Raw genomic sequence first — 16,714 nt, 5'->3', positions numbered from 1 at the left:
ATTTATGTCTATATATAACACTAAGTAGAGAGAGAGAGAGAGAGGAACAGTGGGTCGTGGATGACTCAGCACACACTAGAAGAATAGATGTCACGCTCACATGATGCTTACCTGTCATACTAAACACCACACACACTACAACCAGTCACACTACGTCCAGTCACACTTCAGTCGGTCACACTACAACCAGTCACACTACAACCTGTCACACTACAACCAGTAACACTACAACCTGTCACACTACAACCAGTCACACTTCAGTCAGTGACACTACAATCTGTCACACTACAACCAGTCACACTACAACCAGTCACACTTCAGTCAGTCACACTACAACCAGTCATACTACAGCCAGGCACACTACAACCAGTCACACTACAACCAGTCATACTACAGCCAGGCACACTACAACCAGTCACACTACAACCAGTCATACTAAAGCCAGGCACACTACAACCAGTCACACTACAACCTGTCACACTACAACCAGTCACACTACAACCAGTCACACAACAACCAGTCACACTACAACCAGTCATACTACAACCAGTCACACAACAACCACAACAACCAGTCACACTACAACCAGTCACACTACAACCAGTCATACTACAACCAGTCACACTACAACCAGTCATACTACAACCAGTCACACAACAACCAGTCACACTACAACCAGTCACACAACAACCAGTCACACTACAACCTGTCACACTACAACCAGTCACACTACAACCTGTCACACTACAACCTGTCACACTACAGTCAGTCACAATACAATCAGTCACACTTCAACCTGTCACACTACAACCAGTCATACTACAACCAGTCACACCACAACCAGTCACACTACAACACAGTCAATTACATTACACCCAATCATGCAGCAACACAACCACCCACAATACAACCACTCGCACTACGACCAGTCACACTAAACAAAAATCACACTACAACCACTCACGCTACAGTCATCTTAGCCCAGTCTTTCACATTTCACCCTACAGCTCAAAAAATCTCACTTCAGTTAAGAATGAAAAATGAAAAAAGAAGAACAGGAAGGAAAAAAAAGTCTAAACAGGTCTCATATTCCGTATCACAATCTCGTGTGTTGCAAAAACGGCCCGTCAGCGTTACTAGTGTCTACCCTGCATAATTTTCTTTTCCTTTTCATCCTAAACGGTCTGCTTTTCATTTTATTTATTTATTCATTTATTTTTACATTCATTAACTGCATGGCTGGTTAGTAATTTCATAAGGCAGCCTATAACAGTCTGCGCGCCTCCCTCTAGCAGACTGAGACGTTCCCGCAACACAAAAATACGCGGGCAAAGTTATAGACCCACCCTGGTAATTTATAACTGGTCTGAAGGTAACAAACAAAAGAAAAACCTAAAAAAGATCACCGGTCTGTCGTCGTAAATATTGATGATTCTGGCGACCACAAGGCTGACATGTTTATTCCTCCAGAAAAACAGGGGATTCCGTGTCAGTCAAGCGGCCAAGCATTTAATTTACTGGGCTTGCAAGGACCCTCACATCTGGGTGGTGAGGCACAAAGAGGAGAGGGGAATGGGGGACGAAGGGGAAAGGGGGAGAGAAGGGGAGGGGAGAGGGAGAGAACGCTGGAAGGGAGAGATAGGAGAGGGGGAGATGGAGAGGGAAGGGAAAAAGGAAGAGGAGAAGGAGGAGGTAGAAAGGGAAGGGGAGAAGGGAAAGGAGAGGGGAGAAAACAGGGGAGAGGAGGTTGAGGGAGGTGGAAAGGGAGAAGGGCGTGGAAGGGAAGGGAGTGATAGGTGCAGAAAAGTGGAGTTAATGGGAGTCGGAATAACTCTGCACAGAATTTAAAAAAAAAAAATATATATTTGAGCCAATGCAGTACAGAACTATATTCTTTTTGCTCAAACTTGGCCCCAGATTACCGTCTCTCCATCTTGAATGCTGACTTGTAGCAATATATTAACAAGTGAATATGATGGCAGTCACGAAGAAGTGCTATGGAAAGAGAGCCTTAGTATTGTCTTATTCTGCCACTTAGCTACGTGAAATAGGCTGCAAAAGGACGAAAATCTGGGTCGAATGGAAGTGAAAAGGGGCTCAAAGTAGTGTTAGAGAGAGAGAGAATGTGTGTGTGTGTGTGTGTGTGTGTGTGTGTGTGGAGCGTGACTCTCCCTCCAAAGCTTAGGTAGTATTGTAGACTCAAGCTGCACACTCCTCCGGCGACAGACACACAAGGACACAGTGTATTCTTTGGCCACGGACGAAGTGTATTTTATATATTTTGGCTACGGAAAAGGCGCATTTATTTATTTTTATTTGTTTATTTATTTCGGCAACAGACAGAGCGTACTTGGTGTATTTTTCTATAATCTGGCCACGAACAAAGTGACTTCTACTGTAAACACCCTAGCCACGAACAAGGTGTCATTTATAAATATCGATCACGGACAAGAGACGTTCTTTAGTTTTTCTTGTTTTTATGCAAAGAAGAAGGAACCAAAGGCCAGGAGCCAGCAAAATTTTTCCCTTCAAGAAAAAATGAAAAAATAACAGGGAGCCAATTTCAAGTTACGGATATTTTTTTTTTTTGTCCAAGTCCTTTTTTTTTTTTTTTTTTTATCACGACAAGGCATATTCTTTGGCCACGGACAAGGTGTGTGTGTGTGTGTGTGTGTGTGTGTGTGTGTATTCTTCGTCAAAAACACGGACACACGCAACTACGGGAAGAGCAGGAACCTGAGCCGAAAATACTGATAGCTAATAATAATAATAATAATAATAATAATAGCAGCAGTAGTAGTAGTAGTAGTAGTAGTAATAATAGCAATAAAGCATCACCACACTTAAGCTGGAAATTAATATAGGGTTGTGCTCTGGAGGCCGTATTCTCTTAAGCTCCTTACACCTCCTTAGCGATTTTTTTGTACATTATAACTTATCCTATGTGCTAGTTATTCTCCATCTTACAATGACGGAAGGTGCAAGAATAGTTATTTTGTTAATTATGCAAAATATGGACGAAATAGGTGAGATTTGGGTTACGAAATGGGTCCAAAATGAGGTGGCCAAACGGAGTGATGACGAAACGAGCCGCATCCATTGAAACGATACAAATAACGTCCAGGAAAATATTGTGATGTCATATGCAAAATAAATCGCTGAGGAAAGGGTGCTGGGAAGCCTTTATGCCACCTACAAATGGGCAGTATATCCGATTCTGTCCTGTTTGTGACGCCATTATATTAAAAAAAAAAAAGAGCGCTGAAAATATATTGTTTAAAAAAGGGAAATAGAGTGATGTCTCGTTTATTAATAGGAAGGACAAAATTGAAGAACAGAAGTGGGGATTAAGGAACCATTAAGAGGACAGAGGAAAATACCAAGAAGCTGAAGACTGACGAAGGAAGTCAAGATGAAGCCAAAACTTATGTCGTTGATCAGCAAGACTGAGAGTGAGGTACGGTACGCTTCTCAAAATGGTCTATTTCTGTGTTTATTTTGTGTTCTCCCTGCATCAACCAGAGAATATAGACTTTTATATGTTTCATCCTGCCTCGTGACTAGCATACAGATGAGTAAAATCGTCTAGAGATAGCAAGAACACAAACAATTTCGCCATCGTAGTGAAAGGATTAGTTAACCCCCCTTCACCACCATGATGTGTTTATCTCTTCACTCGGGCCACTACCAGACGATTTTACTCAGCAAGGAGGTCCAATGATGAAGGGAGTTAGAGAGAGAGAGAGAGAGAGAGAGAGAGACTGTGGCCGTCGTTTAAGGGAGCACTTGTGAGCACTGGATGCTTTTAGCCTGCATACCACTTTTCATTGCACATTCAGCAGGGAGGGGGAAGAGTCAAACATGCTTTAATCCCTTTACTAGCGTTATGGGATTTAATAAGTGATGTGTGTGTGTGTGTGTGTGTGTGTTTCCATAACCTCAGAAGACACCCAATTAAAGAAGAGATTACCATATAACGTCGTACTAAAAATCATCTTCCCTGAGCTGAATAAAATCGTCTGACACTAGCAGATATATAATTAAACTGACCTTACAAAAACCCTCCATTAACCTCCTCTCCACTATGACCCCTTTTTAATCTTGTCGTGTTGTTTTGATTCAGATTAAGTAAAATTTTTCTTTAGTTACGGAAGCCGAGCATCATGGGGCGCTGTTGTGGCTGTCCAGTGGTCTTGATACACACACACACACACACACACACACACACACACACACACACACACACACACGTACATACATCCACAATTCATAAAGCACACACACACACATACACACACACACACACACACACACACACAATTACATCCAGAATACATAAAACACACACACACACAATTACATCCAGAATACATAAAACACACACACACACACACACACACACACACACACACACACACACACAATACATAACCACACACACACACACGTGGCGTTGCGTGAGTGAGCTGGCTTGAAGGAGATCACAGAGGCTAACAGTGGAAGAGGAGAACACATGAGCACACACACCCATTGTGTCTAAGCTGTTCATAAAAGTCACATGCTGAGCTGTACCATTTTTATCCTAACTTGGCCCAACTTTACCATCTCTCTCCCTTGAACACTATGATGGAAGAAAAGAGTAACACTAGAATATGATGCTAGTCATGAAGAAGTGCTATGGGAAGAATGTAAGCCGTAGCATTGTCTCATTCTGCCACTGAGCTATGAGAAATAGCCTGCAAAATGACGAAATTCTGGGCCTAGTTAAAGTAAAAGGATTATATTATTTTTTTTTTCATCTGACGGAACTGTGACACTCCTATAGCTTGATTTCTGAGTCGTGGTTGCATGAAATTCGATGAGCTTTTGTTATATCAGTCAAATCATTCCTCTGTTATATTGTTCATTTATAACTCCACATCTGTCAATCATTCATTATTTACACTGTCCATTTTTCATACCAAATCGTAATCATCCTTCATCTATACTGTCGGTTTTTAATTCTACATGTCATTCATCCGTCTGTTACACTCAACATTATTTTATCTATCAGTTATGCTTCACTTGTACCTTTTTAACTCCATATCTGTCAATCACTCGTCGTTTATAGTGTCCCTTTTCTCGCCGCAACCATTCGTCACTTATACTGCTCTTATTTCGCTCTATCCCTGTCAGTCACCCTCCATTATACCGTCTTTCTAACTCCCTGTCAATCATTCACTTGTACTTTAACTGTCCCTGTTTTCCCCTGGCCAGAACGGGAGCGACAGTTCGTCCGTGGTGGTGGAAGGGTCAGACCAAATCACGTACACCTGGCACAACGTCAACGTGTTTACGACCCTTGAGGCGTCGAGGGGCACAGGCATCTTCAGGCACAGGAGGCACCAATCCAGGGAGAAGCACATACTTAAAAATGGTGGGTTGGGGTGAGGAGGGGTGAGAGAGAGACGGAGAGAGTGGGGAGGAGAATATGGAGGGATAGGGTGGACTGGTGGGTTGGGATGAGGAGGGGTAGGAGAGACGGGGAGAGAAGGAAGGAGAACATGGAGGGATATGAAGAACTGGTGGGTTGGGGTGAGGACGGGTAGGAGAGACGGGGAGAAGAGGGAGGAGAATATGGAGGGATAGGGAGGACTTAGAGAGAAAGGGAGAAGAGGTGAGAGAATATATGGAGAGATAAGAAAGGGAAGAAATGAGAATATGAAGGAGTAGGGAGATGAGGGGTGAGGAGGGGACGGGTAGGGAGGGACTGGAGGTGAAAGGAGAGGAATTGAGGGAATAGTGAGGAATGGGGTGAGGAGGGAGAGGACCAAAAGGGGAGAGAGAGAGAGAGAGAGAGAAGGCAAGGAGAAACTATATACTACAGAATGATGAGTGGAAGCGAGGAAGGGTTGGAGAGTAAGGGAGAAGGGGGGAGAATAGGGGGGAAGGAAGAGTGTGGAGGGAGGGATGAGGAGAAGGGGGATAGACTAGGGAGGGAGAGGAGGGGATTAGGAGGCGGGGGGGGGAAATAGGGAAAAGGGAGAGGATGAGGAGGAAAGGGATGAGAGGGGAAAATGGGAAATGAAAAGGACGTTACGGAAGGAGGGAAGCGCCTGCATTGACACTGGTACGGCGTCGTTCCCTCACACTATTTCAAATTTTCATCCCGACTCTAATAATCTTTAAAATTATTGCACATGTGGAAATTATTCTTCAGTTTTACAAGATCGTAATTAAGGAACTCGCACCCGGCACACTCAGCAGCCAAGGCCAAACTGAAATTACACTGAAATGCTGAAACACTGATTGGTTGAAAATGTTGTTAGGTGTTCACAGTCATGTTGTTTCAGAGTCGGAGGTGGTGTAACTAGAAAAGAACGTAGTGGCAGCACCGTCACAGCGATGGCGGAAGGAGCAAGGGACTGGAGTAATTATCCCTTCCCTGTTTTTTTTTTTTTTCTAACTTCTAAACGAAACATTAAGAATACCCTCCCCCCCCCATTCGGTCAGACAGTGTAAAACATGCACACACACACACACACACACACACACACACACACACACTGTACCCAACTATGAGCAAAGACTGACATAATACTGATGGATGTTGTGTATGAAACAGTGTGTGAATGGTGCAGAGAGCATGTGGTGTGCGGTTGGTGTGTGTATGGTACAGAGAGACGAGGTATGAATGGTGTAAAGAATGCACCGTAAAGTGAAATATGCATGTGGAAAGTTGTGTAATGAGAGGGTTAAACATGCCAAAAGTGGATAAGTCCCAATTGTAGCCTTCTGCTGTCAGTGTGTGGGTCGTGCCGGCCGGGGGAGCTGCTGGCCATCATGGTAGCCTTCACGTGCATTTTTTCCGTCAGTGTGTGGGGTGTGCCGGCCAGGGGAGCTGCTGGCCATCATGGGCGCCTCGGGGGCGGGCAAGACCACCCTGCTCAATGTGCTGACTCATCGCAACAACGACCGGCTCAGAGTGACCGGCGATCTCTTCGTCAACGGCAGCCGAGTCCAGCCGGACGACCTCACCAGCCGGTCAGCCTACGTGCAGCAGGACGACCTCTTCATCGGCATGCTGACCGTGAAGGAGCAGCTGGTCTTCCAGGTGGGTCTTTCAGTTTTACAGGTGGGTCTTACAGGGTCTTTCAGGACGACATCCTTATCGACACACTGACTGTGAGGGTGCAGCTGCTCTTCCAGGTGGGTTTTACAGGCTCTTAAAGGAGGGTCTTCCAGGGTGTACAGTGAAAGGTATGATATTGTCAACAGTAATAATGAAATAAAAATATAATAATAATAATAATAATAATAATAATAATAATAATAACAATAATAACAACAACAACAGCACCCCTACCTCATGCTTATAAAACTCAGGTATATTTTCCATTCCTCTCACAGGCCATGTTGCGTATGGACCGCCACCTGTCCCATGAGCAGCGTATGGCCCGTGTTGACGAAGTTATCAGTGAGGTGAGGATGCACAACACGACACCCTAGCATAATACTCTAACACTCATCTATCTACCTCTCTGTCTATCTGTCTATCTATCTAACAACTACTACACTATAATATACACTGCTGCATGGTAGCGGCTACTTCATGAGAGTTATCGATTTATAACAATTAGTGCTTCGTAACGCGTGCAAAATAAATAGCTAAGGAAGAGGTGCTAGGAAGCCTTTTAAGCTGACGACACCCCACGTTTGCTGACCGTGCCTGTGCCTGTTCCTCCCTCAGCTGGGTCTGCTCCGGTGCGCTGACACAAAGATCGGGGTGCCTGGCCGGATCAAGGGCATATCTGGGGGGGAGATGAAGCGGCTCTCCTTCGCTTGTGAGGTTGGTGTCTGGCTCTGTAGTTTATTTGATGAATTGATGACATGTGAAAAATTTTTGTCGAAGTGCCGTGTGTCCTAAAAAAATGCTTAAATATTTCCCTAGTCTCTTAATACACTTGACAGCATTAGGTAGTGTTGTACTGAAAGAATTACGGCCACATATAAAGATACAACATTTTCGACTTATAATGTTCTGGTGTAATCTTGAACCCAACTTGGACGTGTGCAGGTGCTGACGAACCCGCCACTGATGTTCTGCGATGAGCCTACTTCCGGTCTGGACTCATTCATGGCGCAGAATGTGGTGGCGGTGATGAAGAACATGGCGGAGCGCGGCAAGACCATCATCTCCACCATCCACCAGCCCAGCTCAGAGGTGTACGCCATGTTTGATCGCCTCCTGCTGATGGCCGAGGGCAGAGTCGCCTTCCTGGGTGAGGTGGACGCCGCCTACCAGTTCTTTAGCAGGTACGGACGCGAGCCGTAGCTTTTGTTCTCCCAATGTTCCAAGGGTCAAGATAATCGTCGATACTTAGCATTATTACAACCACGTGAAAATCATGTCGTTACAAAATAAATACATTTATTTCCTGCTATAAAAATGTTGTGCCATATCCATGTGCTTGTAAGGAACCACCTGGGTATTACCAGCAGGACAAGTGTAGCATTTTTTTTTTTTCTATTTTTTGCTAATTTGGTGTATGTATTCAGACCAAAGGTATAACACATCTCTTTAATAAAGTGAATTGATCACCCTCACCCAATATCAGCGTCACCTGTCTTCAGTTTATGTCACCTTGTTCCCTACATGTCAACAAGTGGGCTGATGGAGGGTTAGTGCCCCTCCTTGTAAAACCACTAACTCAGAGATAAACAGTCACCTCTTACTGGATTATGGCGTCTGGCTATAGATAGACAGATAGACCTTCACTTGACATCTTCACATGACGTCACTCTCACCAATCAGCCTCAACTGACATCACCCTCGCCTGTCCCCCTTCCCCAGGAACGGTCTACCCTGCCCACCTAACTACAACCCTGCCGACTTCTTCATCTCTACCCTGGCGGTGCAGCCCGGCAAGGAAGACAGCTGCAGGAAGGCCATCGCCCTCATCTGCGACGAGTACGACAAGTCAGAGGAAGCGGCCAGTGTGCAGAAGGCCGCGAAGGAAAACTCCAAGAACGCAGAAGTGAGTCCTTGTGTTGTATTCCAAGTGGCTTTGGAGATTTCGTAACGCTTCTATTTCAGCTGTTTATTCTGCACATTACTCCATAGTATTCTCTCGTATATTATTGATGAAAACCAAGTCAAAATTAAAGCCATATTAATAACACGCAAGAGAATGATGACGTATAATAAGTAGAATAAATCGCTGAAGAAGAGATGCTATGAAGCCTCCTATGCCACCTAGGACACAGGCATCAATTTTCCGCAAGAATGTGACCCAACTGTACGGATGGTGAAGAAAGACAAGCTGCGGCACAAGAACAGCTGTCAGATTTATCATGCTGTTTTGCTAGAACGAAACATCAGCGTATAAAGCAGAATCCGTATATAGTGTTAATTTTGGATAGATGGAAGTATTGTAAAAAGGAAACAAGACTTGAAAGAGTTAGCTTTCATTCCTGATGTTTCGTCACTAAGGACATCTTCAAAGATATGTCGGTAATAACAAACCTCAAGAATATAATCTAACTCCTGGGTCTTCTTTCCGTTATCATCTACTAGAATGTGTGGATTTGTTTGTTCATCTTTAGGCAGCTTGAATAATAAAATTTATTCCTCTCACATCGTCATCCGTCGTGTGGAACTACTTTAAATTTTGTTGCAAATACTATATTCTATTTATCTTCCATTTTTTTTCTTTTCCCTTCCTTAGTTGCTGCCATTCTCACGTGTCTCCTGTTCACCTACAGGACGAGAAGTACGACAGTTTAGGGGACGTGCACGTACGTAAGAGCCCGTACAAGGCCTCCTGGTGGACGCAGTTCCAAAACGTGCTGTGGCGCTCGTGGCTGGAGGTGATCCGGGAACCCATGCTCATCAGAGTCAGGTTTTTTCAGATCATGGTACGTGGTGGTCTGTATGGTTTTGGAGTTATGGTGTGTGTGTGTGTGTGTGTGTGTGTGTGTGTGTGTGTGTGTGTGTGCGCGCGCGCGCGCCAGCGTGCGTCTGTGATTGTATTCTTCATTTTACGCCTCCAGACTCTCCCCCCCCTTTCTATCTCCGAGTCTCCATCTCTAGTCTCCTCCGTCTCTCTCCCTCCAGGCTATATCGTTGTTAATCGGGGCCATCTACTTCGGGCAGCGACTCACACAGGAGGGCATCACTAACATCAACGGGGCGCTCTTCCTCTTCCTCACCAACATGACATTTCAGAACGTCTTTGGGGTCGTCAGTGTGAGTGCATTCCGACGTACTGTACACACTATTTATGCGTCAGTGTGAGTGCATATTTGGCGTATATGTTTTGAGAACACGTATGTGTGTGTTGTAGTGGTCAGATTTGAGTTAACAGCTGTATGCATATGTGAGTATATCTGACACACCTATTTTGAAAACAACAGTAGTATCTAGTCGTTTGAGTTCATTATAACATACCCACTTAGAGCAGCAGTAGCATGAGTCAAAGTGAGTGGCCTTGACATACCTATTTTGAGGGTAAATATCATAATTCTATATGAGATCACAAATTGTCTACGCGGGGCTCTCACTTTCTGATAGTTTTGCATGAAACCCGTGATAATAGCAGTTTCTGTCTTCGTAACTTCTTTTATAGAGGTTTCTGTTCAGCAGTCCATCACATCCCTTTCAGACGTCCAGTGCTCAGTTGTCCACTTTCCTTTGCAATTATTCTTTGCTTAGCTCCCCGTTTTTCTTGCAGCCGTTCTATGTTCTTCCCATCCTCCCTTGCAGACGTCCTATGCTTCTCCCATCCTCCTTTGCAGATGTTCTATGCTCCTCCCATCCTCCCTCAGATTTTCTATACTCAGCTCCTTATCTTCCCCGGCAAACATTCTATACTCAGCTGCCTATTTTCTTTTGCAGACGTTCTGTGCTCAGCTGCCCATCTTCCTGCGCGACCACTTCAATGGGATGTACCGCACCGACGTGTACTTCCTCTCCAAGATGGTGGCCGAGCTGCCCTTCCACGTCATCTACCCCTTTGTCTTCGTGGCCATCGCTTACCACATGGTTGGTTTCACCGACGACGTGGTCAACTTCCTTGTCTGTGCTGGCATCGTCATCCTTGTCGCTAACTGTGCTATCTCCTTCGGTAGGTTTTAGTAGACACTATCATATCACGTAGCCATATCATCATACCATTACACCACGTACCCACATCATCACACTATACACCACATACCCACACCTTAATCCCACATTGCCTCACTGTCACACAAAGGGTGCATAAAATTGCAGGAACTGACACACACACATACATACATACAAAGGTGAGCTGCGGCAAATATGAGTACTAAATATTTGTCATGCTGTGTGAATGTTGCTAATGACCGCCCACGCCCTGACGTTTGTATTACTCCTCCAGGGTACATGATCTCCTGCCTGGCCCGCAACCTGAACGTGGCCCTCGCCATCGCCGCCCCCTTCATCATCCCTCTCATGCTCTTCGGCGGCTTCTTCCTCAACAGCGGGTGGGTCACGTCACACACACGTGCACCCTCAATACCACAGCCGTTTCTCATTGCCAGATAATATTTTTCCCTCTTTCAGTGGAGGCGTTAGAAGCAATATTCATTAACCCTTCAGCAATATGACCTAGTTTTTATAGGGCAACAAGAACAACAACACCAGCAACAATTACCACTACCACTACTACTACTACTACTACTACTACTGCTATTACTACTACTGCTACTACTAAACGATTCTATTTAGCTTAAGAAAAGTCCCCTAGAAGTAAAGGCGTTGATAAGAACTATCCCTAACTCATTTATTTGGAATAGCCTCTCGTAAACTGAATAAAATCACTTAGATACAGGAAGAACTTAAAAAAATAAAAATCGGAGTAAAGGAACTAAGCTATTCACTGCAAGAGGCCTTTCCAAAGTTGAAGAATGTGTCCAAGTCAGCAAGAATAACCAAAAAAAGAAAAGAAAATACCGCCACCGTGATGAAAGAGTTAACTGAGAGGATACCTAGATGTTAGAATTATCGCTACATAGCATATTTCTAGATGCACCTCCTTCCTTATGAGCGATATAATTAAAGTTGCTACTCTACGCTCTAACCCCTACATAACAACGTCTCTGCTACACAAGATCTCCCTCCTCCAGCTCGACCCCCGCCTGGCTGACGTGGCTGAAGTACGTATCTTGGTTTAACTACGGCAATGAGGCTCTCTTGGTGAACCAGTGGCGGGGCGTCACCTCCATCGCGTGCCGCTCCAACCAGACTTGCTTCCCCGACGGCAATGCGGTTCTGTCCTTCCTGCACTACGACCAGGTACCCTATTTACAGTCCATGTCCGACCAGAACCTCTATTTACAACCTATTTACGACCAGGACCTCTATTTACAACTTATTTACGACCAGGACCCCTATTTGCAACCTATTTACGCCCACGAGCCTTATTTACAACCTATTTACTACCAGACTCTCTAATTACAACCTGTTTACGACCAAGATCCCTATTTACAACCTATTTACGACCAGGGTCCGCTTTTACGACCTATTTATGACCAGGACCACTATTACCAGGTATCCTATTTAGAGCCTACTTCCTAACCTACCTATTTGCGACCAGGGCCCTTATTCACATTCTATTTGCGATCAGATCCCCTATTTACAACCTATTAACGACCAGAACCTATTTACAACTTATTAATGACCACATTTACGACCATGTGCCCTATTTACAACTTATTAAAGACCAGGAACTTTATCCACAACCTACTAACGTTCAAATTTACGACCAGGTACGGCATTTAAGACACTGCCGTCCTATCATTCCTACATTTTGATGCCATTTTCACAAACTCACTTCGTTATGTTCTGTAAAAAAATAAAAAATGCTTCTTTGTATTTTTTTTCCTTCACTCATACACTTTTATACACAACCAAATCAAAATGAACGTGATACGAAAAATATATAACCTTACACACTCGTTAACTCATGATACTTCGCTATTTAAGATGTTTATTTAGCAATGAAGTTAACAAGCTTTTTTCTTCCTTTCTCCCCCAGTCTTCCATCACAGTGGACGTGTTCTGCCTGATGGGCCTCCTTATAGCATACCGCACTGTCGCCTTCTTTGGACTCCTCGCCAAGACCTACCGCAAGCAGTAGTGGGACGAGGGACAAGTGTGGGACAAATGGGACCAAGGCATAATAGGCAGTAGCAATTAATGGGACGACGGGTGGGGAAAGGGAGGGCGAGGCAGAGCAGAGAAAGGGTGAGGCAGGGTGGGGTGGGGCAGGGCAGGGCAAAGCAGGGGTAAGGCAGGATAGGACAGGTGGAGCAGGGTAGGGCGGGACATGGATGAATGTGGGGCCCTGACAGAACATCACAAACAGCAAAGAGAGGTGGGGCAAAATGGAGACCAAGAGTTGACTGCTCAAGTTTATTCCTTCATATCAGCACTCTCTTTCCATACCACCAGTCTCCAAAAGGCGACTGAAGGATTTTTGATAATGTAATGCCAACATGGACGTAGAAAGTTCATTTTCCCTTGATTTTTCCAGACTACGGTAGCCTAACCTCGGCCCCCTACACTTCAAAAGAGTCAAAGAAGGACTGGCATTTACCGTTTCTCCTCCTCCTCCAAATTTGTTCATATTTGTGGTGCTAGGCTGAGGAAATTCCGTCATATTCTATTATTATGTCATTAAGTCATAAATCTCTCTCTCTCTCTCTCTCTCTCTCTCTCTCTAAGTTCGATCAAAAAAGTATTAAACCATGTGACTGATAGTTCCAACTGCTCGCGATTTTTCCCAAGACATATCTTTTAATGGATGTTATATAAAATTCTTTATCTATGTTGTACGGATTAAAAAAAAGAAAAAAAAAAGACATTCTAACTCGAGAAACTACTGAAGAGAATTTTCAAACGTTTCGTCCACTGTTTGAAATGGTAAAGACAAAAAAACGTGAGGAAAAAGCGAGATACTTTTTTGAGCGACTTACCACTTATGAAGAGGAAATTTGATTCCTTGATTTTGCTGCATTAATGTACTGTATGGTATGAGAAATCAGGTACTAGCTTTATCTTTGTGTTTGTAACGTAGTGAGTAAAATAGCATTGAAGTGTCGTTTCCTTTATTCATATCCTCCCTGTGTAATTTCCTGTTTAATTTGCAACTAGGTACTGTGCAATATTAGCTTCTTCAACGACTTATTTTTACTAATAGGAAGAAAATAATAATGTGATTCTGGCTGATACGTAATATAAAATAAATAAGAAGATAATTATGGCTGTGAGGTTGATTCAGGATTCCATGGGCTTGACTGGTGTGTGGATGAGAATGTGGCCCACTTAATTGGACATACTGACTAATTTTTCCCTGTCAGATCTAATTTTCTTTTCCTCTCTGTTCTCCGGACCCTACCTCACTCCATCCTTTGGTGGGAAAGAAAGGTGATGATGATGATGATGATGATTGTTATGCTGGTGTTTTTAAGGCGACTTCTCGTCGTAAAAACACTAGCGACTGAAGCGGGGTCCTCTTTCTAGATCAGAAGCAAAGCACCAACAAAGGAACAGGACATAAAAACCAGGCAGTATACCTTAACACATCTATTACATTAATTCTAACCGTAACAATACAACGCAGAGTGATATTTGAGATACAGGGGAACAGAGACACAGAGTTAATATTCAGCACCACAAAATAGAGTTACACTCAGTACACACTACAATGTTCATAAAGGGAGATCTTAAATTATATATGGTATTGTTTATGTGTCACTTTTAGGCAGGATATATACTGAATGGTTCACAAAGGGGATAAGCAAGATTGGGAGTCTGTAGGGAAAATATTACTATAAATAAGGTAGGGTGCGGATAGCGACACTTGACACAGTCACCTTGTCACGGCGACACTCACTCTCAGGCCTTTGACGGGCCCGCGCACCTTTACCTTATGTGTTCACAGAAAGTTCGCTTATATGGGGGGACTTGGATAATTACACTAAAGTTCATTCTCTGCCCTGCCAACACTGAGTTCTTGTGGACTATTATTAACTACACTGTTCTTCACTTAGTCACTGTTCACTGTTCTTTTTCCCAACTCGTCCTTGACACAGGGGGAGTCACTATTTTCCCATATCCCGTCTGGGGGCCTCGACCTGATAGGCGGCCCTCGAGCTGAGGCCGCGTCGGTGTGGTGCAGGGAGGCCCTCTCGTCTGGGGGCCTCGACCTGATAGGTGGCCCTCGGGACTGGGACCGAACAGCCGGAGAAGTTGGGCCTGTCGTCTTTGGCTCCGTGGAGTGAGGGAGCCAGGATCACCTTCGTCGGGAGCTGGAGGGTCTGGCCTGGGTGTCCTGGGACCGCGGGCGCCAAGGGGGAGAGGCGCCGTCAGGACTGGGCTGCGGCAGCTTCTCCTTCGGGACTCGGGCAGGAACAAGGAACTCCCGGGCTTGGGCGGTAGGTCCGATATCGGGCCTTGCCACCACTCTAGTGTCTCCTCCGGGGCTATATTCCCGGGTGGTGACGAAGGGCTTCCACAAGGGAAAGAGGCTGGAGAAGGACTCACGTCACTCGTGTCCTCTCTAGTACGTCCTGAGGCCGGAGCCTTGGGTCGCCTTACCCTGGTACGTACGTTGGCTGTAGCCGTGAACTTGCCCGGCGTACGAGGAACAACTGAAGGGCGTACAAGGCCGCTCCTTCCCCGCCACGTATAGAGACCGTCAGCGCGGTGTTGCTCCCGTACTATGGGACAAGCCGGAGTGAGGGGCATAGAGGCCACACTCTCTCCAGTACGAACTGAAACTACCTTCAGGGGCTTCTCTACCCTGGTACGTGTCCCGGCCGAAGCCGAGTGCCTACCAGTCTTACTGAGAGCAACTGAAGGGCGTACAAGGCCGCTCCTTCCCCGCCACGTATAGAGACCGTCGGCGCGGTGTTGCTCCCGTAATAGGGAAGAGCTACACGTACGGTAGCAGGGGCTCTTTACCCTGGTACGTACTCTGGCCGTAGCCGGAAGCTGATCTGTCCGATCAGAAACAACTGAAGGGCGTACAAGGCCGCTCCTTCCCCGCCACGTATAGAGACCGTCGGCGCTGTGTTGCTCCTGAAGGGGAGAACAGCAAGAGAGGGATGCACTGGGGCAACTCTCTCTTTCTGGTGTACTAAGGCCGGAGCCTTGGGTCGCCTTACCCTTGTACACTTTGTTAGGCCGTAGCCTTGGGCCTCCTGCCCTAGAGGGTGTAACAAAAGCCATCAATACGGTGTTACCTGAGACTGAAACTTGTTCAGTCCCATCCCTATTCTGACGACAGTTGCTCCGCCCGCAATGTAGTTGCCTTTTCATGATCACCTGGGGTTGGGGCAATTGCGGGGAACAAGGGCCCAGGATCGTAGTGTCATGGTGACCCTCTTGATCGGGGTCACTAACCCCACCGTTGTGTCCTCCTGGGGTGGTGGTGCGGTGGCGGCCCGGTGGTGGGGTGGGGGGTGGTGAGGTGGGAGGTCCGGCGGCGGGCACGGCGGGCATTTTAATGATGATGACTGAAGATGATTGATATTGACTGTGATGATGATGATGATGACTAAAGATGATTGATATTGACTGTGATGATGAAGATGATGATGAACTGCAATGACCTGTCAACGAAAGACTCCAGAAGTGATTACGGAGAATGTGTCCAACTCAAGATCTCTGAATGGTCGCCTGCCACCAATGTCACTATCAAGCAGAGGA

The 16,714-nt window shown here is 45.4% G+C and overlaps 1 protein-coding gene across 1 annotated transcript; it reads left to right on the top strand.

Moving 5' to 3' along the window:
• Positions 1-2,231: 2,231 nt before the first annotated feature.
• Positions 2,232-13,288, top strand: w (eye pigment precursor family transporter white). The gene is made up of 14 exons (XM_080279683.1): positions 2,232-2,267; positions 3,317-3,457; positions 5,257-5,416; positions 6,855-7,093; positions 7,390-7,461; positions 7,730-7,828; positions 8,057-8,295; positions 8,834-9,017; positions 9,745-9,897; positions 10,097-10,228; positions 10,877-11,105; positions 11,379-11,484; positions 12,127-12,295; positions 13,038-13,288. Exons 2-14 carry the CDS (start codon positions 3,413-3,415, stop codon positions 13,137-13,139), a joined length of 1,929 nt encoding a protein of 642 aa, XP_080135809.1. The 5' UTR covers positions 2,232-2,267; positions 3,317-3,412; the 3' UTR covers positions 13,140-13,288.
• Positions 13,289-16,714: the final 3,426 nt, after the last annotated feature.

The sequence above is a fragment of the Coenobita brevimanus genome, chromosome 80 (assembly GCF_032717465.1).
Source record: "Coenobita brevimanus isolate Jiangsu-jjx chromosome 80, ASM3271746v2, whole genome shotgun sequence".
NCBI lineage: Eukaryota > Metazoa > Arthropoda > Malacostraca > Decapoda > Coenobitidae > Coenobita > Coenobita brevimanus.
Note: the sequence above shows the minus strand (reverse complement) of the source record. Positions and strands in the feature narration are given on the sequence as shown.

Excerpts from the sequence above, each read along its gene's own strand:
- w (XM_080279683.1), top strand. The coding sequence starts at position 3,413 with ATGAAGCCAAAACTTATGTCGTTGATCAGCAAGACTGAGAGTGAG. Across the intron at positions 3,458-5,256 it reads TCAGCAAGACTGAGAGTGAG|AACGGGAGCGACAGTTCGTC; the intron begins GTACGGTACGCT and ends TCCCCTGGCCAG. Across the intron at positions 7,094-7,389 it reads AGGAGCAGCTGGTCTTCCAG|GCCATGTTGCGTATGGACCG; the intron begins GTGGGTCTTTCA and ends TTCCTCTCACAG.